The 26,735-nt window shown below is 37.6% G+C and overlaps 1 protein-coding gene and 1 long non-coding RNA gene across 3 annotated transcripts; one reads left to right on the forward strand and one right to left on the reverse strand.

Moving 5' to 3' along the window:
- Positions 1 to 1,381: 1,381 nt before the first annotated feature.
- On the reverse strand, positions 1,382 to 16,202 carry OTUD6B (OTU deubiquitinase 6B). 2 transcript variants are annotated; one of them, XM_061123812.1, is made up of 8 exons: positions 15,993 to 16,148; positions 15,691 to 15,893; positions 15,217 to 15,368; positions 13,062 to 13,142; positions 7,269 to 7,581; positions 5,668 to 5,729; positions 2,888 to 2,994; positions 1,382 to 2,200 (listed from the first exon to the last, which is right to left on the reverse strand). In XM_061123812.1, exons 2-8 carry the CDS (start codon positions 15,692 to 15,694, stop codon positions 2,116 to 2,118), a joined length of 804 nt encoding a protein of 267 aa, XP_060979795.1. In that variant the 5' UTR covers positions 15,695 to 15,893; positions 15,993 to 16,148; the 3' UTR covers positions 1,382 to 2,115. The 2 variants fall into 2 exon arrangements, with proteins under 2 accessions (XP_060979795.1, XP_060979794.1); XM_061123811.1 differs by lacking the exon at positions 15,691 to 15,893 and having other exon boundaries at positions 15,993 to 16,202.
- Positions 16,203 to 16,359: 157 nt separating this feature from the next.
- LOC133042826 (uncharacterized) lies at positions 16,360 to 17,010 on the forward strand. Its single transcript, XR_009689596.1, has 2 exons — positions 16,360 to 16,486; positions 16,590 to 17,010. It is a non-coding gene; the product is annotated as an uncharacterized LOC133042826 (long non-coding RNA).
- Positions 17,011 to 26,735: the final 9,725 nt, after the last annotated feature.

Consider the following 26,735-nt stretch of genomic DNA (forward strand, 5'->3'; position numbering starts at 1 on the left):
TTTACTCTGCTAGAAAAAAATAGCCAATAAGTTATTTTACAATACTTTAAATATAGTGGGAATTTACAATAACTAGATTTCACTGCATCTTATTTTATTGCTTAATGCTTCTCTTTTAATTTTAAAGTAACAGATTACCCACCACATCCCCCTTGCAAAAAAAAAATCCAGATCCAGCATTACAAAACAAGCGGCCTTCAGAATATATTTTGATTAGCAGGCAGAATGGTTCTTAATCTGCAAGTGTTAATACCTTCATGCACTACTTATCTGCTCAATAGTTCCCCACACTGTCGCCTGCTGAATACATAATACTGATACCCTGTTTTTTATGTTATAAAACCCGGTTGTTGTTATTTAGTTATTCAGTCTTGTCCAGCTCTGTGACACCACAGACTATACAGCCCACCAGGCTCCTCTGTCCATGGAATTTTCCAGGCAAGATTACTGGAGTGGGTTGCCATTTCCCATTACAGGGGATCTTCTGACCCAAGGATCAAACACAGGTCTCCATATCTCCTGCATTGCAAGTGGATTCTTTACCACTGAGCCACTGGGGAAGCTCATAAAACCCAGTATTTACTTAGAAAAATTAGTTGCATTTATGGAGAAAAAATTCAAACTTTATATACACTTGATGTAAAATGTTACTACCTATCTGAGAAAAACAGATCAAACCAAAAAGTTCTCAGTATCATAAAATCCCTTACATAACAAATTATCACACACATTTGTACATATGGGTGTACTATCTTCTTAAAATATTTTTATAAATAACCTAAAATCTGATTTGACAAATCATTCAACTGAAAAGTACTGTACTGATTTTATTATACAGTCTTGACTCAACAGTGGCTTTCAGCATTATCCATATATATATAACATAAAAATTCCCAGATATTTGAAACAAATATTTTCAAATATTTGAGGAAAGATGAAATTAATAAGGCTAATAAAATAGTAAGTAACAAAGACGTTCCCTGTAATTAGCCTCCAACTAATAAAAATAAATGAAAAAAAAAAAAAGAGGGAGGGAATAAAAAAAAAAACAGACTTTCCCTAATCCTAGAGAATGAAGCAAAAAGAGAAACCTTATAAGACAAACTGGAAAAGAAGAATTTGAAGTAAATTTGGCCTTGGACCCTCTTACATTGCTACTCCTTCAATTTGCACAAGTTAAAGAATAACAGAAGCTAATAACTATTTCTCAGTGGAAAAGGGAACAAGGAAAGCAAAGCAGCTGAGTAGTGATAGAGAAATTACAACAAACAATATAAAAATGTATAGTTAAGATAATCAAGAAATGATGTAACAACCATTTTGAAGTTGAGAAATAACAAGGAATAAGCAATGAATTAGAAAAGCAATAATATGCTGCATCTTTTAAAGTTATATACAAATAAAAGACTTATTTTTATTAAAGCAACCTTCTTAGCTGCACTTTGATGGGGTTACAAAAATGTCACAGCATCAACCTAAAGGGGTGGGGTAGGGACGGATGGGAGGGAGGTTCCAGAGGGAAGGGATATATGTATACTCAGGGCTGATTCATGTTGTTATATGGCAGAAACCAACACAACGTTGTAAAGCAATTATCCCCTAATTAAAAATAAATTTTAAAAAAAGTCACAACATTAATCCCATCAACAGCAATGTTACTGCAATCAAATTATTTATAAACATTAATTAAATCTGCTATCACCATCACATTATTGCAATGTCAAAGAGACTGATTCATTTCACTTCTTCACGAAAAATTACATTGATATGGTTACTGAAAGCTTTCAGTAATAAGGAGAAAAAAAAATTTTTTTAACAACTTCAACACAGAATAGAATGTTCAGAATCTTATATTTAATAAAAATATCAACAATCAGGGTACCATCTTGGTCTATAAATGATATTCTCCACAAAGAACTTACAAGTGTTTTTAAAACACCATTAAAGGGACACTGGTTAAAGTTTCTCTCGGACACATTTTTTTAAAACCTATTAGTAGCTTTGCCATAAAACTGATTTAAGGTAGTTGTGTTTTTTCAGAAACACTGAGAATAATCCAATACTTGGTATTAACACTCAGATCAGCACACTGACATAAGAGCAACATTTTATAGACTAGCTGCAGTTTTCAGTAGCTGTGTTCACCAACCGTGTAACAGAATTGTAGTGTTCTCCTAAGCCATACGCATGTCTCATATAACTGAAATGAAAAAAGGAGAAATAAGTAATTTAGACAAAAGTATTTCACTGTATATACATATTTTATGTATCTAAAACCAAGTACTCTGAATTAATCACTTCACAAGGGTATCATTCAATAGACTTCATTACTTAAAACTTTAACACCATTTAAAAAGCATCACCAGCAAGTAAAATATGGTTCAATGACTCTGCTGAGTTTGTCCAGTAAAACACAATCATTAGAGTGAAAAAAAAGACTGAGATGGCAAATTCTCCATGCTGTGTTTCAGAGAATTCTCAATTATGCAAAATACTTTTACAATATAAAGGAAAAAAATCTCTAAAGAATAAACAATAAGGCAGCATGAATGTATTTCAGCTTTTACACTTGCTGAAACTTTTAGCATTATTAATGTCAAACCAGAAAAACATGAAAAATAATCCTAGAATTTTGTAACCTTAAGAAATGACTTTATTCTTAACTCATACATAACAATAAATCACAAAAGGTTTAAACAATTATCTAAACCATGTATTTTGACAATGCTTTCTAATTCTGTAATTGCCTTTAATATGAAAAAAGCATAATTAATGTTGCTGAAAATAGACTTGTTTTGATTAATCAACATACATAACTAAAATTTTTCATAATCCCTTTTGTCTTAATTATGAAAAATATTAACAGTAGGAATTTCTAGGTACTTACACAAGTATTAATGGATCTTCCGGATATTCTTCACCAACTACTATAGGAGGAGAATCTGCCTGTATTATCTCTATCGGTGTTCGTAAAATGTGAGACAGGGCTCTTAGCTATAAAAGACAAAATGGAAACTATATATATACATATATATATATTTGTAAGAGAAATAGGGGTAAATCTTATTCACATCATAAACTGATGAGCTGATGCATGAACAGAGCAACCAGTCAGAGCAGGGATCTACTTCTATTCCTTAATACACACCAAGAGTTCAGTAAAAGGGCATGGAATGGAGGGTGCAAAACAAGCTCTGGAAATCTTAGCATCCCATCTAAGTCTTCAGAAATCATACACAGAATTTCTCTTTAATAATTTAAATTTACTCCATTGTGAAAACAGCAACTCTTATTCCAAATGAATTCACAAATGATTTAAGAGAAAATGTCCTTCAAAAGATGTTTAAAGGTTTTTCTCAATTTAAAAAGAGTCACTTATGTCCCTAGAACTCACATCTGATTTGAGATTCTTATTAAAAGTTCAAGCATCTTTAATTACTCCTAATACTACACAAAACCTCCGACTGTGTGGATCACAATAAACTGTGGAAAATTCTGAAAGAGATGGGAATACCAGACCACCTGACCTGCCTCTTGAGAAACCTGTATACAGGTCAGGAAGCAACAGTTAGAACTGGACATGGAACAGACTGATTCCAAATAGGAAAAGGAGTACGTCAGGGCTATATATTGTCACCCTGCTTATTTAACTTTTATATGCAGAGTACATCATGAGAAACGCTGGGCTGGAGGAAGTACAAGCTGGAATCAAGATTGCCAGGAGAAATATCAATAACCTCAGATATGCAGATGACACCACCCTTATGGCAGAAAGTGAAGAGGAACTAAAAGCCTCTTGATGAAAGTGAAAGAGGACAGTGAAAAAGTTGGCTTGAAGCTTAACATTCAGAAAACTAAGATCATGGCATCTGGTCCCATCACTTCATGGGAAACAGATGGGGAGACAGTGGAAACAGTGTCAGACTTTATTTTTTGGGCTCCAAAATCACTGCAGATGGTGATTGCAGCCATGAAATTAAAAGACGCTTACTCCTTGGAAGGAAAGTTATGACCAACCTAGACAGCATATTAAAAAGCAGAGACATTACTTTGCCAACAAAGGCCCGTCTAGTCAAGGCTATGGTTTTCCCAGTGGTCATGTATGGATGTGAGAGTTGGACTGTGAAGAAAGCTGAGTGCCGAAGAATTGATGCTTTTGAACTGTGGTGTTGGAGAAGACTCTTGAGAGTCCCTTGGACTGCAAGAAGATCCAACCAGTCCATCCTAAAGGAAATCAATCCTGGGTGTTCACTGGAAGGACTGATGCTGAAGCTGAAACTCCAATACTTTGGCCACCTCATTGGAAGAGCTGACTTGTTGGAAAAGACCCTGATGCTAGGAGGGATTGGGGGCAGGAGGAGAAGGGGACGACAGAGGATGAGATGGTTGGATGGCATCACCAACCTGATGGACATGGGTTTGAGTAAACTCTGGGAGTTTGTGATGGACAGGGAGGCCTGGAGTGCTGCGATTCATAGGGTCGCAAAGAGTCGGACACAACTGAGCAACTGAACTGAACTGAACTGAATGTAGTCACAAAGCTAACCTTTCCAAGTTTCAAAGACCCAGGAGAGGCATATAAATCATTAAGGCATATAAAACAAGTTCCCTCTGGTGGCTGAGAAGAGGTACAAATATAGCACTGCTAAGAAAAACACTTTGATGAAGCAATCATGTCATATCTTCGAACTTAATTCTTGAAGTGAAATACTTAGAGCCACAAACTATTTGAGATGGCTAATCATCACCATGCAGTAATATTAATAACACTGCTAGATTCACCCATGTAGCACTTTAGCTCCAAACTTCAATGCAGCCTTTGCCTTATTTAATATATACAAGTGGACTAACACGTACACATGGGGTTTTATTATCTTCATTCAATAATCAGGAAACGAGCTCAGGAGGTTGGCTGACTTCCGCAAAGTCAGAAAACCGAGAAGCAGGAGGCACCAGCACCCAGACTCCCCCTGTTACTCGCTGACTCCTAACACCCCAGGCTACCGCACCACACCTGGACACTCGTGTTTTATTTTCCTTTAATGAAACAAGATAACAGTAAAATAAATAATTAGAGCTTTAAAAAAAAATCATGATTAACTTCCTAAAAATGACTAAACATATTTTCTTGCAAGTAAGTTTTAATGCCTTAAATACTGCTTTCAAATCAGTCAGTATCAACTAGGAACTCAAGACACAATTGTAATAGATGCGTTATGGTAGGATTTGACCTGTAATCTCACATTAAAATATTGTTTTCTATTTCTGACATTTTCCAATGTGATTTTCATCAGTTGAGCCACTTGGGTAAAATTTTACTGTATTTGAGAAAATCTTCACTTTCATAAGTCCATAAACTCAAATATATTGCCTGTAGCAACATCACAAATGGAAATATGCAGACACAACACTAGCTTCACCAACTCACAAATCAAACACTGGGCTATTTAAAATTAAATATTGCTTCAGTTCTCTAAAGCACATAATTTAATTAAAGGCCTAAGAATATTAACTCCCTATATCAATGTTTTATCAGTAGAGGAATAGCAAATATATAAGGAAAAGGAACTGTCAAAGAAAAATTTGGATCATCTGAAAAATATGTCTGAAAACTACAGAAGGGATTTAAAAATAATTTAACAATTTCACAATGAATAACAAACTTACCTCAAGTTGACCCCCCCATGCAGCTGTGTTTACAATATCATCACAGTACTTTCCAAACTCTTCTGTAGGAAACAGATCAGAATACAGCACTTTTTAGAACTCATATTAGATCCCTTTAATAACTCCCACAACGCCTGATGAAACTGTCCAAGTTATGAACTTCCTCCTTCTCCACCTATATCCTCCAGAATTTAATCCATTTCCCAAATCCAAACTTAACTCACTCCAACTTTCCATCCAAGAGCAAAGCAATTCATCTCTGCTTCTTTCCCTCAACCTGAGGTCTAGCAATCTCAACTAAATTATAAGCCTACCTCTCTTGATCCAAGCACTGACCCCAAAATTGCCACCACATTCACACTGTAAAATCCAAATCTGCATCTGAAAGAATATGCTAAAAGATTAAAAGATGCATCCTCTATAAAACGGGCTTCACTCTAAAACCCTATAAGAAAAGTGAGAAGAGAATTAAAGTACAAATGAGTTGAAACTCCTTTCCCAGTGACTCAAATAGTGCCTACATATTTTGGAAATGTTTATTTGTATCAGTTCTAGCCAAAGAGAGGTCTTCCTGTATCAGTCTTGAGAGGAGATAAAAAGAAAAAAGAACTGCAGAGTTTATAATGGCGTACCTTGAGCATATCCACTGATGTTACACAGAAAGTTAAAGTCAGATAAAACACTAACACCCTTCCTGTTTAGAGGAAGAGGAAAAAAATAATGGGCATCTAGGAGAAAATACGTCCTGTATGCCTGTCTTATTCACGGTCTCATATCCCCAGTGATGAGAGCACACTGCAGCCTTTAATAAACATAAAGGACGGGATAATTACATCTTTAGTCTTTTTCTCTGATTCACCAAACTGAGGTTATCACCTCCTCTCCCCTGCCCTACAACTAGCACAGCTTGGGACTTCATTAAACAAAAGCCAACCCTAACCTTCCCCTCTTCAATCCACCCTGACCATATGTGCATATTGCCACATCTGCCGTCTTATCTCAAGAATTTTCTCCGTTACTCCCCTTTTGCTTTCAGAAACTTTTTCAGATTTTCACTTGTTTCCTCCTTTATTTACAAGTTGTGCATTTTTTTTACCTTCCCAACTATCAAAGTTATTATACAGAATAATAAGGCAGGTTTTGCAAAGTCAAATTCTGCCTGAATATTATGCCTTATTGAGAATAAAATTAAATCTTCCAAAATACAGGATAAAAGGAGGAATTAGTTTTCCTAGCCATTCTCTACTGATCGTCTTCAGGCCCGATATTTGCAGAGACCAGGCAAAGTTTAACTTTGTGAAATATGAACTTTTTAACACACTTTTTAAACTAGTAATATGAACCCTATTCCTATTTTTATCTTAGGATTAATATTTTCGACTACAAAGTGGTTAAGTACTTAAAAGATCTTGATAAACCAAAATGTGCTATCATCTACTAAAGTCATAGAAAATAATCTTGCCTAAATGTTGAGATTTTTTCCCCCCATAGGACTATTCAGGCTTTCCTTTTTTTTTTCATTCTCAGTTCCAGAAATCACTTTACTTAATAACCATCACAGCTACAACAGCAACAAGACATAACAGAAAAAAATAAATTACCTGGAGTATACATTTCTCCAGTATTAGGATTTGTTAAAAATGGCAGAAAGTCTTCCACATGACTCTGCATATAGCTAGCAGTCTGACATCTTAAGGCAGCCACGGTCAGAATGCCGTTCTGCTCTTTCAGCTGATCTTCAATGGCTCTATACATACAGTGGCCATCAGATGGAATCTGTTTAATTTCCAACTGTCTGGCTGCCAATATTTGAGCAAGTTTTTCACTTTCTACATGTCTAGCTCCGGTTAAGTTTTCAATTTCAGCTTCGGCTATCCTTTCTTCCCGCTCCTTTTCCAACGCAGCCTTTTTGTCCTATGCAGAGGGTAAAATGTAGGAAAGTTAATTCCTAATAATTAGGACTCGTTTACATTTATCATGGGGACAAAAACATAAGATTCTCAAAAACATTTTTCTCCCTTCTCCCACAAGCACTATCAGATAGATGATCTCATCACCTGAAGAATTTTCTATACTGTGAACTCTTCTAAAGACAACCAATATTTCTCATCTGTGTGTACCCAGCACCAAGCTCTGTCTTGGAACAAAACAAGGCTCTCAAACTTTTCTGTGAAGTGTGTTTGAAAACAACATGCCAAGTTTCTAAAAACCTGACTTACTGATTTCAAAGTGCTATGTTAGATTGAGTTGTCCTAGGCCTTAAAGTAACATCATTATCATACTTAAGTCCAAGCTCTATAACTTATCACCCCACCAGTGAGGTCTTAATGTGCTAAATGACCAGTTCATGAGCAAGGCATTAATTTGCTTAGGTCTTTAGAAGGATAAAGGAGCTCTATTTATCCAGTATTAAAAAAAAAAAAAAAATGTGCACATACAAACACACATACACATTTAGCTTAAATAACAGATAAAAACATTCTTCTTTATTAAAAAAAACTATTATAGATAAAGTCCCCCTTAAGGACCACTGCCAATCTCTCAGTGCCTGCTCAAGAGATCTGGTATGTATCCTTCTAGATTTTTTTCCTATGCATTTTAGTAAATACAGATGTACTCATAGAAAATCTATAGAAAACAGTATTTTAACAACAGTATCATACATTACATTCTTCAACTTGCTTTCCTTCTATTCAAATTTTCTAAGAAATCTTCCCATGCCAACATATGCAAAGATGGGATGGGGAGAAGGTAATGAGAGATTTATGACATGAAGGATGGATAGGAAGTAGAATGGAAAGGCTAGGGAGAAGAGAAAATTCCTGACACTTGGAATAACAAGGATGAAAACACAGAAAGTACTGTATGTTTCATTCATGGCTGAACACAGTTCACATAGCTAGAACACCAAAGAAAGGTATCAAGAGATGAGGTGGGAGGCAAAAAAGATGATGCATAGTTCATAATATGAAAGTCTATGCATACACAGTTCAAAAAGCACTAGAAGGATATACATAAAATAGGGCTTTTCTCTGGATGGGAGGATTACAAAATAAGTTTTGTTTTGTGTGTGAGCCTGCATGTGTGTGTGTGTGAACATGTTTCTGAATCTCCATGGTATCTTTTAGGTACCACAGTATCCTCCCAAGTGGCTCAATGGTAAAATGTCAATGCAGGAGATGGGGTTCGATCCCTGGGTCGGGAAGATCCTCTGGAAGAGGAAATGGCAACCCATTCCAGTATCCTTGCCTGGAAAATTCCATAAACAGAGGAGTCTGGCAGGCTACAGTCCATGGGGTCACAAAGCCTCAGACATGACAGCACGCAACACATGTGCCTGCCTGTGTGTGTAAATGTCTCTCTAGTTGTCCATGGTATGTTTTATTTGTATGCTGACAGCAAGAATTTCAATTTAAGAGAATAAAAAGTTAAACTACATTCTATAAATCTTGATGTACTGGTAACAAACTACAGTGAAGGATTTGGATAAACCAAGAAAAAGAAGATACAGGTAAAAATTTTTATATCCCCAGTTCTAACCTTTCCTTAAGAGCAGAAAATATGAACGGAAAGGCAAATTTCAATTTCACTTAATGCCACCTGCTTCTACTATGTTCTTGTTATGTGCCATGCCAGATAGAGCTAGTGCTTTCTAAGTTACCTGAATCAAAAGCAGTATTATCTTAATAAACATAAACCAATTTAAGTTTTTTCTTTCCAACTCAAACCATGCCAAAAGTAACACGATACAATTTCTTTCACTGCTTATCTACAACTCTGGATCACAGTGGCATAAAACCTTAAAACACAAGATGGCACTATTACTTTTTAAAAGACTACAGAAAACATTTTTCAGAGGGGAGAGGAAGAATAAGCACCTTGAATATCATCTAATCCAAAACCCCTCATTTTCCTCTTCTGAGGAAACAGCACAAAGAAATATTTCCAAAGGCTATACAGTTGGTTAGAAGCAGAGCAGGGACCAAGGACAGAGAGCTCCTTCTATCCAGGCACCTGAATCAGAATAAAAGTTGGAGCAGATGGGAGCTGAAGTTAATGATGTCAAGAACTACTGGAAAACTGGGACTTTACACTATCTGTAAAACCTTAATTTAAACCTCTAAAATACTCATCCAAGAATTTCATTTTTTTTTCCCCTCATGCTCTGCTTCAATATTACAAAACAATTGTATTTCCTTTCCAGGACACTAAGTAGAAAACACATCGGATTGTTTTCCCAACCACACAGTTTTCCAATGGCATGAGCAATTTCCATTTTACAACCCTAGTCCTGGAGATAGAATGGCATCAATAAACTCTAATGAAAATGTACGTAAGATGAAAATAGCACAATAGCACAATAACTCAAAAATACACTGCCAGTAAAACTAGAGTCATTCTGGTATAGCAACAGCAAAAACAAGTCTGAAGATAAATCTTAAGAGCTGGGAACTGGTGCAGGAGTTGCAAACTTTTACCATGCCATTGAGACAACTGGAGCCTCAGCTTTCTCATTTATAATATAAAGAAACTGAAGGAGATCCCATTCCAGCTCTCAAATTTCACATTTTTGGAACCCAGTTCTTCTAAGTTCTACTTCAGGCTGTTTCTACCATACCAGTGAGTTTACCCTGAAGCTCTCTGAAATAAATAAAATACTTCCTATGCTTTTCTAGATTAAAAATATGGGATCTGCTCTAAAATATTCCTGTAATGAAACTTCATAAAGTTTTGTCATGTTTTTCTACCAGAGAGTTGTATCTCTCCCAAAGACAAACATCATTAGTTAATTGACATTTCATTCCTTGGTACCTCTGGCCCAGCAGGGGTGGGAGGCGGGGTGGGAAGTGGTTCAAGATAAGTCTAAGACCCAATTATCTACCCTTGTGTTTAGGTCCCATTTTCTTAAATACTATAAACTCACAGTGTTTTCTGTTCCAAAATCCTGTTAACATAACAAAGCAACAAGAAACTTTGGGCATTACTTACAAGGGTGTTTTCTCTGCCAAGTGTTGACTTGGCAGAGAAGTGTTGCCAATCTACTGACTATAAAAATATACATTTTTTGACAGTATAGCTGGAAAAAGTATGATTTCAGCTATGGAATATTTTAGGAGAAAAGTAACAAAATGTTTAAGAAAGGTAAGTTTGTTCTGTTGCCTAAGGGACAAGGTAGAGTGAACAAGTTTTGACAGACATAGAGGAGTTGTGTCCTTTTCTAGAATTAAATAGTTGCAGAATTAAATAGTTGTTACTCTAAGATATAGGGGCCTCCCTGGTGGTTCAGACAGTAAAGCATCTGTCTGCAATGCAGGAGACCTGGGTTTGATTCCTGGGAGGGGAAAATTCCCTGGAGAAGGAAATGGCAACCCACTCCAGTGTTTTTTCCTGGAAAATCCCATGGACAGAGGAGCCTTGCAGGCTACAGTCCGTGGGACTGCAAAGAGTCGGACATGACTGAGCAACTTCACTCTAAAATACACGGGCTTCCCAGGTGACACTAGTGGTAAAGAATCTACTTGCCAGTGCAGCAGACTCAAGAAACACCAGATCAATACCTGGATCAGGAAGATCCCCTGGAGAAGGAAATGGCAACCCATTCCAGTATTCTTGCCTGGGAAATCCCAGAGGAGCCTGGCAGACTACAGTCCATGGTGTTGCAAAGAGTTGGACACAACCATGAGCACACACTAAGGTATACACTATATACTACTGTACACTAAGCAAAGTCAATTCCAACAAATATTTTGTTATGCAAAATTTCTGCCCTTCACTTCTGACCTATAGAAAATAGATAACAATTATAAGACTATAACAGAAAGAACACGTATCGTGAGTAGAGAGCTGGTGAACTAGATAACCTCTAAGATACCATAAAACCTAAATTTCATGAGTCTATGAAGTTCACAATTATAATAATTACTCAAGAATAAAATTTTACATTAGTATAAGAAATGCTTGACAATTTGCAACTTAAGCAACTTTCAAACAAATTGTCTTAGGTTGAATTTCTTAAGCGATGTACTATGCAGTACTTAAACACAGTGAACAACAGTATCATTTGTTGACCTATCAGTTCTTTAGGCCTTGTATTAAGGGTTTGGAAACAGTAAATTATTTAACATTCACAATAACTCTATGAAGTATTATTTCCCCCTATTCTATACATGGGCTTCCTGGGTGGCTCAGATGGTAAAGAATCTTGCCTGCAATGCTGGAGACCCGGGTTCAATCCTTGGGTCAGGAAGATCCCCTAGAGAAAGGAATGTCAACCCACTCTGGAATTCTTGCCTTTAGAATTCCATGGACAGAGAAGTCTGGCGGGCTACAGGCCAAGGGGTCACAGAGAGTCCAAGGGGTCAGACACAGCTGAGCAACTAACACTTCCACTGTCATTTCATACATGTGAAACTAAGATTTAAAAAGGTTGAGAATCTTATCCAAAGCCACCACAGTGGGATTAAAATCTCCACCTGACACCAATTCCATGCTTTATTAAATGTACATACTAAATTATATTTACTAAAAAAATATATAAAAATAAAAAATACAAAAAAATTATATTTACTACTAAATTATAAGATACAAGCTAGTTTAAAAATAAACACTTAAATCGTAGAAAACATCATGTTAATAAAACAATATTTGAGAATAAAAAGACTGGATTTAAACTTATTGTTCTTTTTCGAAGTGAAAAGCCCTTTCCTATCTAATCACATTCCCATAATTTTGATGTCATAAACTTATTACATCCAATAAATCAGTTTCCTTATAGCTCTTTGATGCAAAATTTCATTCTCACATTTGTTTTTGTGCAAGCTGTCTCACTCCAAATAGCCTAACTAAATAACCATATTTTCTTAAAATACCAACTATTTAACACTTAGCACAGTGAATTTTTCCTTCTCTAAATTTTCATCACAACTAACCAATACATATATAACTACATAATCCTGTTAATTTTGTGTACCTATATATCTTAACTTCTAGGTTCAAATTCCTCTTTTACCACTTAATACCATAGTTTTTAACCAAAGCTGTACATCAGAATCACCTGGGCTCACACTCTTCAGATTCTAAATTAAGTCTGGAATAATATATTTGTAAAGAATATCCTTTGCACACCCCCTTTCCTAGATCCACCTTCCTATGAGAACTGCAGACTGGACACAGGCCTATTTTCTTATCTATAAAATAAGGACAAGAAATCCTACTTCACAGGATTACTGTCAAGACTAAATGAGATTTCATATAATCTAAAGCCTAATAAACGTTAGTTTAGGTCCTTTGGCAAGGGAACTCCCATTATTTTTTTTTTTTGTATTCCCTTCCAATACAACACCTAAGACAGAATTACACACATAGCACTAACAAATACTAGGCGACTTCCATACCCGTCTCTTTTGTGCTTTTGATATCCGAAGTGGCTGATTCTCAAGAACCAAGTTTGAAATATTAACAGCAACAGAATCTATCTAAAGGAAACAAAAAACATTATCAAGTTAAGGAAAAATACCTTTAAGTTATTATTCAAAGTATCAGATTATTAAATTACTATTGCAAGTCACATATTACATGTCATTCCACAATTCAAATCTGAATAACAGCACTAGATACAATACTAAATGACATACTTGTATCTACTTTCTCTATATTTTAGGGAGAATCTGTCAGGTTCCCAAGAACTTTCCTTACAGCTCTACAAAGACAAAGCTCATGTCTGTATGGTTTCCTTCCTTCTCAGAATGCCTACTCCATTCCTCTGAATACTTCCTACAAGTGCCAATTCATTCAGCACGCCACCCTTCCCGTCTCTAAATGTTTTACTTTATAGAATACATAAGATCCTGTGTTGGCTCAGTTTATACTACTTTCATAACCTCAAAAGTGGGGGCAAAGGCCTTCCTCCATCATAATTAGCAGAACCTGATGAGCACTGCTTCTTGACCCTAGCAGAAATTTGCTAATTTATAGTTATCATTAAGACATTACAACCAGTCTTAATCATCAAATGACTGTTACGTGTTTGCTGAAGAAAAAAGATGTTAGACTTATCTACTATCAGGATTAACAGCTGGTATTTTATTACCACAACTATATATTAAGCTAGTTTTTAGGTGACACATACATGAAATATATCAAAGCCTCTGATAACAAGAGTCAGCAGTCTCTAAGGCTTTGGCCCAAATAATCAAAATGTCAAAATAAGATTAAGACTTCAAAGAGTGGTTATCAACTTTAGCGAAATAGGATTCTTATATTTTTTCAGAGGAATGTACTAAAATTTACAAACTGCCATACTGACAACAGGCAAGATACAAAGAAACAACTAGGGGAAAAAAGAGAAAGAAATGACAAAAGAATTCAGGTGACATTCTGGAAGAAAACAAGTTTCAGTTAAAATTTTAAAAGATAATAGTTCAAAGTATGAGAAGAGTTTGTATTTTAACAATTGGACAATATGTAGAAACAACTTTGACCTTGAAAACCTAGGAAAGAAATCTCACAATTGAAGGGCCTGAGAGACTAGAAAATAAAACTATGTTTAATACCTATAAATTAGTATAAACAAGCTATTTTCTCTGTCAACAGCAGACCAAAAATAAACCAAGTAAAATAAAATTTATTTATGGTAGATAAAATCTTGCATAGACGTAAGAACTTTCTCACTATCACTATCAAAAATGAGAGTGAGGTTAGGGAGTCTATGGTCTTTGACATCTAAAATCCATGAAATAAACTATCACTCTAGATAAAAATTATAACAGAATTCAGTATTCACTTTTTGGAGTAAGACAGCTCTAATTTTGAATTCAGGCTTTGATACTCAATGGTTGTTATAAATTTAGAATGAAGTTTTTAATCTCTCTGAGTCTGTTTCCCATTTTAAAAATGGGATTATCTACACTTCAGAGGTAACACTGACTAGTTATTGTGAGAATTATTTGAGAAAATGAATAATATGTTAAACTAAGTATGTGGCATACAATACATCGTGTGCAACTACAATGATCAAATAAATATTAGCTAAACTGATGATAGTTAACATGCTCCAATTTACCCAAGAAACATCAGTAAATTTCTATTTAATACAACTTGCTCATAAGGCATTTTCATAACTTAAAAAATGCTTTCACATTTATTCTATTTCTTAGAAAAATCTTGTGCTTAAACAGTAGTATTTGCATCATATATGTGAAGAAATTGATGCTCGAGAAGATCAAGTAAATGTGCCCAGATTCAAATCCTATTTAACAGCAATTCTGACACTAAGAAACTGGTCTTCCACTTTCTTTTGGTAAAGCTTCCTCTAGCCCATTTTATCAATCTGTTCATCTCTGGGGCATTAGACTTTCTTTGCTGACCTTCCTTAAAAAACACACTACCATGTAAATCTGATCAGAAAAATAACAATGAAAAGTGACACCTGAGCATGACTAAGCTCCCTCTTTCCCTCCAGTTTTACGATTTTATATAGTTCACTGTGTTACAGAAGTGGACAACTGCTTTCCGATGTTGTAGACAAGGAGAAACATTATTTTCACATACTTTACTCTCTTTAGAAGTCAGCTTCAACTGATCCAGCTCCTCTCTATGTTTCTGTTCCATTTCTGCTTCTAACTTAGCAACATCTTCTGTAAGTTGCTTCCTCCTCTTTTTGTCATTCCTGGGAACAGCATTCTTCATACTCTGTATTTTGGCTGAAAAGCCACCAAAATCATTAGGTCAAAAACCCAGGGATTAAGAGGAAATAAGAAATAATAGCAATAAGAAGATGGTAAGAAGAAAAGGGTATAGGAAGAAAGTAATTATGAAAGCAAAAAGAGAAATTACAAAACAGACAGCTACAGAGAAGAGTCCAGATGAAGCTGAGACCCTCTCTCAAAAAAATAACAACATAACCGTGAGTTTGGTGTGGGATGAGGGAAAGCGGGGTGGGGGGTGAAAGAGACTTAAATGTTTAAATCTTTCAACTATCCTTTCCGAGTCCTTAAAACTGAGGTGAGATATTTCAAAACGCACCCATTAGGGCCAAGTGTCGGTCAACTAGGAACAGCAAAGGCGGGCCTGGGTCCAAGGCGGCGGCTTCCAAGGGTTTTCAAAAACCGCACCCCGGGGGCCTCGCAGGATGGGGGAACGCGGCGCATCCGAAAAGAGGAAGCTTTTGAAGGTCGAGGGGATTGAAGGGGCTTGGAGATGCAGGTCACTGGCAACCCTGAAGAAGCCTAGAAGGATTCAGAAGTCCCTCAACGTTCCCCAGAACCGACCCGCCCCGCTCCCTTCCCTGGGTCCTGGCGACTCCTGGGTTCCCACTCCCCCGTCACCTTGCAGCTCCTTCTTCTCTTTGCGATGCCGTCTCACCAGCTGTTCCTCTTCATCAAGCTCCTCAGTCAACACTGCCTCCATGACAGGCAGGGAGCCCAGCACGCGGGCTGAGGAGAATCAGCGCCACGGCCTAGCACCACCTTCCACCTTTCAACCTTCACCCTGCGCGCCATTGGCCGCGACTGGCATCCAGCCCCGCCTTATGGCGGTACCGGATCGGAGGTCAAAGGGCTGCGCGTGCGCACTCCTTTGACCCGCGCTGATGGGGCGGGGCGGCGGGGTGGAGCGCGTCGGCCGGTTGTGGGTGTGGCTGCGTCGGCTGAAGTTTGCGTGTGACCGCTAGTCTATTGGCCCTGACTTGAGGCGTGCAGAGATGACGAAGCTTGAGGCGTGCAGAGATGACGTAGGGGGAACCGTTTTGGACGTTTGTTTTGTTCGTTAATCGGAATATTTTTCTATTTTGGTCCCATTGCTCAGAGAGGTTGTTCAAAAGGTAAGAAAGAAAAAACATTTCAACAAAACCTTGAATATTCTCATTGGGGATCTTTATGTTGATTCAAACAGTAGGGAATTAAGTTCTTTTTCTTATTTTCAAGGTCCTGATACTGCAGGTCCGAAGGAAAACAGCTAATTGAGAAAATGCCGCCTCTTGAAACGAATATAGCGGTGGAAGCAGAAGAAATAGCAAGGATTAAGTATCATATCGCACCAGAGCTTAAGGACCTATGCTTAATGATAAAAAGTGCTGTTGTCGGAGCACTTGAAAAGTGTGAGGGAGCTAAGAGAACAGAAATGTTCAAGTCTGATGGGGCACAAAATCGAATTACTGAAGTGAACGCAAAACGAGAAATTTTCACAGCATGCAGAAAAAGAAAAAAAAACAGAAAAAGAAATCAAGTAAAGAGAAGAAGGAGGACCTCGATGGCCTGTGGTAAAATCTACGCATAATAGGAATACCTGAAACAGGACAAAGCAAATGAAGCTGAAACTGTAATTAAGGAACTAACTGAAGAAAAATGTTCAGAGTTAAAGAAGAAACTAGATCTAGAAGTAGAAAAGGCTTGCAGGGTACCATTAAGTTTAAGTGAAAAGAAAGCAGTACCTAGATAGATCCTGCTAGTATTTTTAAATTGGAAGGGTAAAGAAAAAAAGTCCACAAGTATCCCAGAGAAGACAAGCCACTTATAAAGGGATGAAAGTTAGCCTGACCTCAGATTTTTCCCTTGCAACTGTAAATGCCAGAAAACAATACCTACAGTTTCTGCTCAGAGGCTCAGTCTTATCCTGCTCTTTACGACCCCATGGACTGTCAGACTCCTCTGACTGTGGGATTCTCCCGGCAAGAATAGTGGAGTGGGGTGCCATTTTCTCCTCCAGGGGCTCTTCCCCACCCCAGGATGGAACAGGTATCTCTTTTCCCTCATTCATTGGCAGGCGGATTCTTTACCACCTAGGAAGCCTATCTATGGTTTTAAGGGAGAATAGTTTTGAACCAATTAGATATCTTGACAAGTTATTTATGTACCAAGGCAATTGGAAGCATTCACAGATATGCAGAGGCTGAGAAAGTGTATCTTTTAAGTACTGCCCTTGAAAACTTTGTTAAATGATGTACTGCAGCCAACAAAAAACATGGATTAAAATAATAAGGGTAAGGAGGCAATAGTATAAAAAAATTGGTGGTAAGGTTTAAACAGCCTTAAGTTTACAGTGTTAGGTAGAATTATAAAATTAAATGCAAACATAAATACGTGAACTGGGTCTAAAATTTCAGCTTATGTCTATAAGCTTAAAAGGCGTGCTAAATGTTCAATATGTAAAACAAAAACATACTGCTTTATTTTTAGCATGTAAAGATATGCATGTTCTTAAGTTAAACATGTAAAATAAAAGGACTTTGTCACTGTGGACAGAACCTGTAGAATAAAGGCATATCAAATGTTAACCTGACAAAATGGGAAAACCAATAGTACAGTTTTGTTTCCTCTAGTTTTAGTTATAGGAAGGGGAAAGTAGCAAACGTGTAATGCTAACACTAGTAGTGTAAAAAGAAAACTTATAAATTATTGACTGGTGTGGTAGTGGATTGAAACCTTGTTTAAAGTACATCTTGCCTATGGAAAATCAGTACCTACTGATTTATGTAGTAGATCATTGTAGGTAACTTTGACAATAAATGTTACAAATAGAGAGTACATATTCAAATTGTAGGGGAAGTGGTAAAAAAGAGCAAGGAAGCATTAAAATTGGCATAAAATAGATTGATACAGGTACTGCTGAGTTACCACACTCAAACTGGTTAAATGTTCCTATTTTAAAAGATTGAAATTGGGTCAAAAATCAATCTATAGTCCTGGAGTAGAAAACAAACCGTAAAAGAGTTTAAAGATAATGAAAACAATAAATCATAGAAATGCAAGTAGGGAGCAATATTTTTATTAGACAACTCAAGCTATAACATATTTATAAAATATACAGTACAGGTTGTAATATTTAGGATGCTTTATGTGGTAGATAACATGGCATTCATTGTAAAATAAATGTTCAATACCTTCCTATGAGTGATAGTTTTACTGATGTATACATGTTTTTAAAAATTGTACATTTAAAATTAGTGCACTTTATGTGCTTAGTATTAATAAAATAATCCTTTAAAGAAAATACACATCGCAAAAACTGTTGGACTGTGACTTCAATACTTAAACCATTTAGTAAGCCAAATAAATGAAAAGTTGAGATAATTAAGAAGTAAATAGTTCAGAGGTGTGTGTGCATTCAGATTATTTTCAAATTGTCCTGAAACATTTCTTAAGTAATCTTATACTAGGGTGCAGAGAAAACTTTAATATATTTCTAGAAATCACAAATGATCACATTGCAAAAAAGCCTAGGAGCTAAGTTAAATGCTGAAAAATAACATATTTGAAAATTCTTACTGTTATGAAATAGATTATAATAAATGCTGATAATTTAGAAACTGCAACAATAAGGACATTATGAGTTGTATATTATGGGATGGATGTACAAAAGGCAGGGAGCTAGGAAAGAGAACACTAGATGAAGAATGGCATATGCACCTAGCAAAGACCTAGTTACTGAACTTTCTAGATTTTGCTACCTTCCAATTCCAAGAAGTGGATTTACTTCAATATAAACTATTCTAAGTGCCACAGTTTTTGTTCAGTTGCTAAGTTGTTCAGTTGCAACCCCATGGACTGCAGCACACTAGGTTTCCCTGTCCTTCACTATCTCCCGGAGTTTGCTCAAACTCATGTCCTTCGAGTCATTAAGGCCATCCAGTCATCTCATCCTCTGTAGCCCCCTTCTCCTCCTGCCTTCAATCTTTCCCAGCATCAGGGTCTTTTCCAAGGTCCTAAACATCAGGTGGCCAAAGCCCCCTTCTGCCTTCAGTCTTTCCCAGCATCAGTGTCTTTTCCAGGTTCTTCGCATCAGCTAGCCAAAGTATCAGAGTTTCAGCTTCCAATGAATATTCAAGACTGATTTCCTTTAGGATGGACTGGTTTGATCTCCTTACAGTCCAAGGGACTCTCAAGAGTCTTCAGCTCCACAATTCAAAAGCATCCATTTTTTCAGTGCTCAAAACTTTATGGTTCAATGCTCACATTCTGTAATGACTACCAGATACATAGTGGCAGATTTTTCACAACTGAATTTTACCATAATAAATTCTAAGGACTTAACAGCGGACTCTTTAAAGAGAGAGAAGCTAAATTCTCAACTCTCATCACCAACTACTGCCCCTCTCCCCGTCACTGTTTTGTTAATCCTTTCTCAGACATCTATATAATTCTTGCTCTAAAATCTTTATTGAAAAGTATCACCCTCAGAGAAGCAGCATGAGCACTGCCTGGGAGCTTGTGAGAAATGTATGTCAAGGTAACAGCGGCACAGATTATAAGATGTATTATTAAGCATCTGTAAGCCTCAGTTCACACAGTGCATTGTACATTATGAATATTTAATAAGTGTTAAACAGTATTAGAATCTAGAAACAGGTTTGCTCAAGCAGTGTTATTGTATGAGATTCTGTGATTGAACTGTAAGGTATTGCAGCATCCCTCTTTAAATCGATTTGGTCTTATTTTCTAAATATTTCAGATGAGAACTAGTGCTTCTGTTTTTCTTTGTGAAGATGAAACACAAGGAAAACCAGATTGAACAATCCAAATTTTTAAATGTTGAAGGAGTACAACTTAAAATGGTAGAAAGACAATTTCCCTATGGTCCAGTGGTTAAGAACCCACCTTCCAATGCAGGGGACCTGGGTTTGGTTACTGGTCATGGAACTAAGATCCCACATGCCACAACTTCTGAGCATGCATGCTCAGTCAGCCCACGCACAAGAGAAGCCCTAAGAGAATGTTTGCACTGCACTGCAACAGGAGAAGCCTCCACAACACAACAAAGACCCAGAACAGCCAAAAAATGTAGTGAATAACCATGAAGTAGATTTAAATCAGATATTTCAAGGTTTCTGAATAAAATCAAAGATCCACTTACAGCAGCTATATATAATTGATAATAAGTAGATAAGAGCATTGGCAATAGTTGTAATGGTAGCTTTAGTAAGTTACAGGACTTTTTTGATCCGTGAATGATCTACTCCCCTGAAGGTGATATAACAGCTTTCTATTAGCAAGGGAAAACCAGACCAGTGATGCTCAAATTTAAATACGCAAGCCAGTTGCCTGGGAAGATCATACTAAGATGCAAATATTGATTCACTAAGTTTAGGGTAAAGTTGAGATTTCTTGCAAATCTCAACTCAGATGGGATGTTGCTGCCACTTCGAGTACCTACCACACTTTCAAGTAGAAAAATAAAATCTGTGTTGTATCTACTGTCCGTGAAAAGGAGGCTCAAAAAAGGTAATTGGCTTAAGACCACATAGTAACAACCAAATCTGATCTCAAGGTCAGTTTATACCATCTATACAAACCTGTCTTCATCCATACTACAACACCTATGTAGAAGATTGTTGTGAGGAAAAAATAATATAATAATGAATAAAGCTCATTACTACATTACCTATGTACCTTAGGTAAGGTACATAGTTTCAGAAAACAATGGTTCATGGAAGGGAAAATGAATTTTGTTTGTAACATGTTGAGCATTATTTGTGACAGGGACATTTGTGGATAAGTCAGACAGGTATTTAGGTCCAGAGCCAGAAGAGATGTCATGATTGGAAATTTAGATTTTAGTTTTCTGACTTAAAGGTGGCATTTGTATCCGTGAGAAATCACCCTGGAAATAATGATAGGAAATAGAAGAAAAAAGAAATGGAGATTAAACCTTAAGGGACACACCTATATTTGATGGGTAGGTATTAAAGAAGAATGAAATATATTCAAATTTATAGTTTCAACTGAATTAAACATCAAAAATAATGCACTACAGTCAATATGAGTTGAATAATGGGTAGGAGGACCTTTTATCTTTCAAGAATCAAGCAATGCGGGAGACCTGGGTTCAATTTATGGGTCAGGAAGATCCCCTGGAGAAGGGAATAGCAACCCACTCCAGTATTCTTGCCTGGAGAATTCCACGGACAGAGGAGCCTGGTGGGCTATAGTCCATGGGATCACGAAGAGTCGGACATGACTGTGCAACTAATACTTCAGATTTTTTAACTGATACATTATGAACTATAAAAAATCTGTATTAGCACACATTATTCCATTATTGATTCTAATTTTGTGATTCACTACTACATGTCTGTATCTAGTTGATTTTTGAAACTGGTGGTAGTTATGTTCTCAAGTTTCTTAAACACTGAAGTAGTGAATACCATATCATTCTCCGTAGGAGAAATACAGAATTAGGTTTCTGCAAGCCTCTGGTCACATTATTGTCACCAAATGATGTATGCATAACCTTGTTTTAAGATACCTTATTTAGTATCTGTTGTTGATTCACTAACATTGAACCCATGGCCAATAGAACTGTAACTAATGGCCTCAATTAATGTTCAGTTCAGTTGCTCAGTCACGTCCAACCCTTAGCAACCCTATGGACTGCAGCACGCCAGGCCTCCCTGTCCATCACCAACTCCCGGAGTTTACTCAAACTCACGTCTATTGAGTGGTGATGCCATCCAACCATATCATCCTCCGTCGTCCCCTTCTCCTCCAGCCCTCAATGTTTCCCAGCATCAGGGTCTTTTCAAAGGAGTCAACTCTTCACATCAGGTGGAAAAAGTATTGGAGCTTCAGCTTCAGCATCAGTCCTTCCAATGAACACCCGGGACTGATCTCCTTTAGGATGGACTGGTTGGATCTCCTTGCAGTCCAAGGGACTCTCAAGAGTCTTCTCCAACATCACAGTTCAAAAGCATCAATTCTTCTGCTCTCAGCTTTCTGTATAGTCCAACTCCCACATCCATACATGACCACTGGAAAAACCATAGGCATGATTAGATGGACCTTTGTCGGCAAAGTAATGTCTCTGCTTTTTAATATGGTGTCTAGATTGGTCATAACTTTTCTTCCAAGGCACAAGAATCTTAATTTCATGGCTGCAATCACCATCTGCAGTGATTTTGGAGTCCAAAAAGATAAAGTTTGTCACTATTTCCACTGTTGGCCCATTTTTTGCAATAAAGAGATGGGACCAGATGCCATGATCTTAATTTTCTGAATGTTGAGTTTCAAGCTTTTTCACTCTCCTCTTTCACTTTCATCAAGAGGCTCTTTAGTTCTTCTTCACTTTCTGCCATAAGGGTGATGCCACCTGCATATCTGAAGTTATTGATATTTCTCTCAGCAGTCTTGATTCCAGCTTGTGTTTCATCCAGCCCGGCATTTCAAATGATCTACTCTGCATATTAGTTAAATAAACACGGTGGCAATATACAGCCCTGATGTACTCCTTTTCCGATTTGGAACCAGTCTGTTGTTCCATGTCCAGTTCTAACCATTGCTCCTTGAACTGCATACAGATTTCCCAAGAGGCAGGTCAGGTGGTCTGGTATTCCCATCTCTTTCAGAATTTTCCAGTTTGTTGTGGTCCACAGAGTCAAAGACTTTGGCGTAGACAATAAAGCAGAAGTAGATGTTTTTCTGGAACTGTCTTGTGTTTTTGATTATCCAGCCGATGTTGCAATTTGATCTTTGGTTCCTCTGCCTCTTCCTAATCCAGTGCAAACATCTGGAAGTTCACAGTTCACGTATTGTTGAAGCCTGGCTTAGAGAATTTTGAGCATTACTTTACTGTGACGTGTGAGATGAGTGCAGTTGTGTGGTAGTTTGACCATTCTTTGGCATTGACTTTCTTTGGGATTGGAATGAAAACGGACCTTTTCCGGTCCTGTGGCCACAGCTGAGTTTTCCAAATTTGCTGGCATGTTGAGTGCAGCACTTTCACAGCATCATCTTTTAGGATTTGAAATAGCTCAACTGGAATTCCATCACTTCCACTAGCTTTGTTCGTAGGGATGCTTCCTAAAGCCCACTTGACTTTGCATTCCAGGATCTGGCTCTAGACAATTAATCTTACCTAACACATATTTTGTCTATGAAGTACTTAAGAACAATACACTACCCTTAGAGACCATTTTAAACAGCAAAATCACTCATAAAAAGCACAAAATTCCAAAAATCACAATAATTTTATCTTGAAAAGGACAATTGATTACAGTATGAGAACGGAGACAAGATAAGGTGTCACCTTGTCCCATTTCATCAGGGATTACACATTTCAGGTGACTTTTTTTTTTTGCTGCTCTGCATATCAATGGGCCATTAGTTTTTATTTCAGGGTTACTAATTTCAGTAAAAGAATTCACAAAGAATCTGTGAAAAATAAGTATAAACTTATTTTCAGTTTTGTTCAGTATTTTTTCAACTTGAGTTTGGGAAGTCATATTTCTACTAATGAAGCCTAAAAATTCTGGCTTTTTTTTTTTTTTGGAGAGAGTCCAAAATGACTGCCACAGATTCAAGGATCAATACAAAGGTTCTGAAGGACTTGTACATGGTTACCATGATCTGCTCAGCAAACTTTGCTGCATTCGTTTCTGTTGGCACTGAGCCAGAAAATCTAGCTTACTGGAAACATCATTTCATTGTCCTCTCTGGGACAGCAGGAGAATATTCACAATATGAAACAGGAGGAATTGAAATCTAAAATACCTTTTCCCAACTGTTAATTTCAAAGAACTCTCAGGAGGATTAAATGATGTTATGAATCTATATTCCAGAAAAAAATACAGGAGAATTCAGAGTTTCCTTTTTCTGCTTGGTTGGCAAGACTGCAACTATTTATGAAACGAGATTGATATTCAAGGATCACAAATTACCTCAGCAGGGTTACACACAGCAGAGGGACTTAGTTTTTATGAGTCGGCAATTTTGAGCCAGTCATCCTAAAGACCATCATAATGATAAAAAGAAAAAAAAAAAAAAGAAATATGTTTCTTAGTCTATGTGGGCTGCCATAACAAAATACCATAGATTGGGTAGCTTTAGCAACATAAATTTATTTCTCATTGTTTTGGATGGTTGACAAGTCCAAGGTCAAGATGCCAACAGATTCTGTCTGATGAGCGCTCTCTCCTGACTTGTAGGCAGCGGCCTTCTCACTGTTTCCTGGTGTGTTTCAGGGCGAGGAGAGGGGTGGGCAAGATTCAGGAATGGGAGAGAGAACGTGCTCTCTGCCATCTTCTTGTGCTGTTTTTAGTCAGTGGGATCCGCTGGGTTGTATCCGACTCCTTGTGACCCCATGGACTGTAGCCCGCCAGGCTCCTCTGTAAATGGGTCTTCTCCAGGCAAGAATGGAGAAGGATGGAGAAGGCAATGGCAACCCACTCCAATACTCTTGCCTGAAGAATCCCATGGACAGAGGAACCCGGTAGGCTGCAGTCCATGGAGTCGCTAAGGGTCGGACATGACTGAACGACTTCACTTTCATTTTCCAGGCCAGAATCCTGGAGTGGGTTGCTGTGCCCTCCTCCAGGGGATCTTCCCAACCCAGGGATCGAACCCAGATCTCCCACATTGCAGGCAGATTCTTTGCCATCTGAGCCACCAGGGAAGCCCAAGAATACTGGAGTGGGTAGCCTATCCCTTCTCCAGGGGATCTTCCTGACCCAGGAATTGAACCGGGGTCTTCTGCATTGCAGGCAGATTCTTTACCAGCTGAGCTACCAGGGAAGCCCCTATGGACCCTGGAAAAGGTCAATTTTCATTCCAATCCCAAAGAAGGGCAGTGGCAAAAAATGTTCAAACTACCCAACAATTTCACTCACTTCGCATACTAGTAAGGTTAGGCTTAAAATCCTTCAAGCTAAGCTTCAACAGTATGTGAACTGAAAACTTCCAGATGTACCAGCTGGGTGTAAAAAAGGCAGAGGAACCAGAGATCAAATTGCCAACATTCATTGGATCATAGAGAAAGCAAGGGAATTCCAGAAAAATATCTGCTTCATTGACTACAGGAAAGCCTTGACTATGTGGATCACAACAAACTGTGAAAAATTCTTAAAGACATGGGACTACAAGACCACCTTACCTGTATCCTGAGAAACCTGTATGCAGGTCAATAATCAATAGTTAGAACTTTATATGGAACAACTGGTTCAAAATTCGGAAAGGAGTACATCAAGACCGTGTATTGTCACCCTGTTTATTTAACTTATATGCAGAGTAGATAATGTGAAATGCCAGGCTGGATGAAGCTCAAGTGGGAATCAAGGTTGCTGGGAGAAATATCAACAACCTCAGATATGCAGATGACACCACTCTAATGGCAGAAAGTGAAGAACTAAAGAGCCTCTTGATGAGGGTGAAAGAGGAGAGTGAAAACATTGGCTTGAAACTCAACATTCAAAAACCTAAGATCATATATGGAATTTAGAAAGGTGATAACGATAACCCTATATGCAAAACAGAAAAAGAGACACAGAAATACAGAACAGACTTTTGAACTTTGTGGGAGAATGTGAGGGTGGGATATTTCAAAAGAACAGCATGTATACTATCTATGGTGAAACAGATCACCAGCCCAGGTGGGATGCACGAGACAAGTGCTCGGGCCTGGTGCACTGGGAAGACCCAGAGGAATCGGGTGGAGAGGGAGGTGGGAGGGGGGATTGGGATTGGGAATACATGTAAATCCATGGCTGATTCATATCAATGTATGACAAAACCCACTGGAAAAAAAAATAATAATAATAAAAATTAAAAAAAAAAAACCTAAGATCATGACATCCGGTCCCATCACTTCGTGGTAAATAGAAGGGGAAAAAGTGGGAGTGGTGACAGACTTTACTTTCTTGCACTCCAAAATCACTGCAGATAGTGGCTGCAGCCATGAAATTAAAAGACACTTGCTCCTTGGAAGGAAAGGTATGACAAACCTAGACAGCTTATTAAAAAGCAAAGACATCACTTAGTCAACAAAGATTCATATAGTCAGAGCTATGGAATTTGCCTACAATGCAGGAGACCCCAGTTTGATTGATGGTTTGGGAAGATGCACTGGAGAAGGAAAAAGCTACCCACTCCTGTATTCTTGGGCATCCCTTGTGGCTCAGCTGGTAAAGAATCTGCCTGTAATGCAGGAGACGTGGGTTTGATCCCTAGGTTGGAAAGATCCCCTGGAGAGGGGAAAAGCTACCCACTCCAGTATTCTGGCCAGGAGAAGGGTCACAAAGAGTCAGACAGGAGTTAGTGACTGAACAGCAAAATAACAAATGTTATTGAATTAAGGTTCCACCCTTA

This window comes from Dama dama, chromosome 21, assembly GCF_033118175.1.
Source record: "Dama dama isolate Ldn47 chromosome 21, ASM3311817v1, whole genome shotgun sequence".
NCBI lineage: Eukaryota > Metazoa > Chordata > Mammalia > Artiodactyla > Cervidae > Dama > Dama dama.

What these genes read in the sequence shown, in the direction of transcription:
- OTUD6B (XM_061123811.1), bottom strand. Translation starts at nt 16,074, where the DNA reads ATGGAGGCAGTGTTGACTGAGGAGCTTGATGAAGAGGAACAGCTGGTG. An exon ending in TGGAGAAATGTATACTCCAG is followed by an intron (nt 5,730 to 7,268) that starts GTAATTTATTTT and finishes TGTTTCCTACAG; the next exon opens with AAGAGTTTGGAAAGTACTGT. An exon ending in CATGGGGGGGTCAACTTGAG is followed by an intron (nt 2,995 to 5,667) that starts GTAAGTTTGTTA and finishes TGTCTTTTATAG; the next exon opens with CTAAGAGCCCTGTCTCACAT.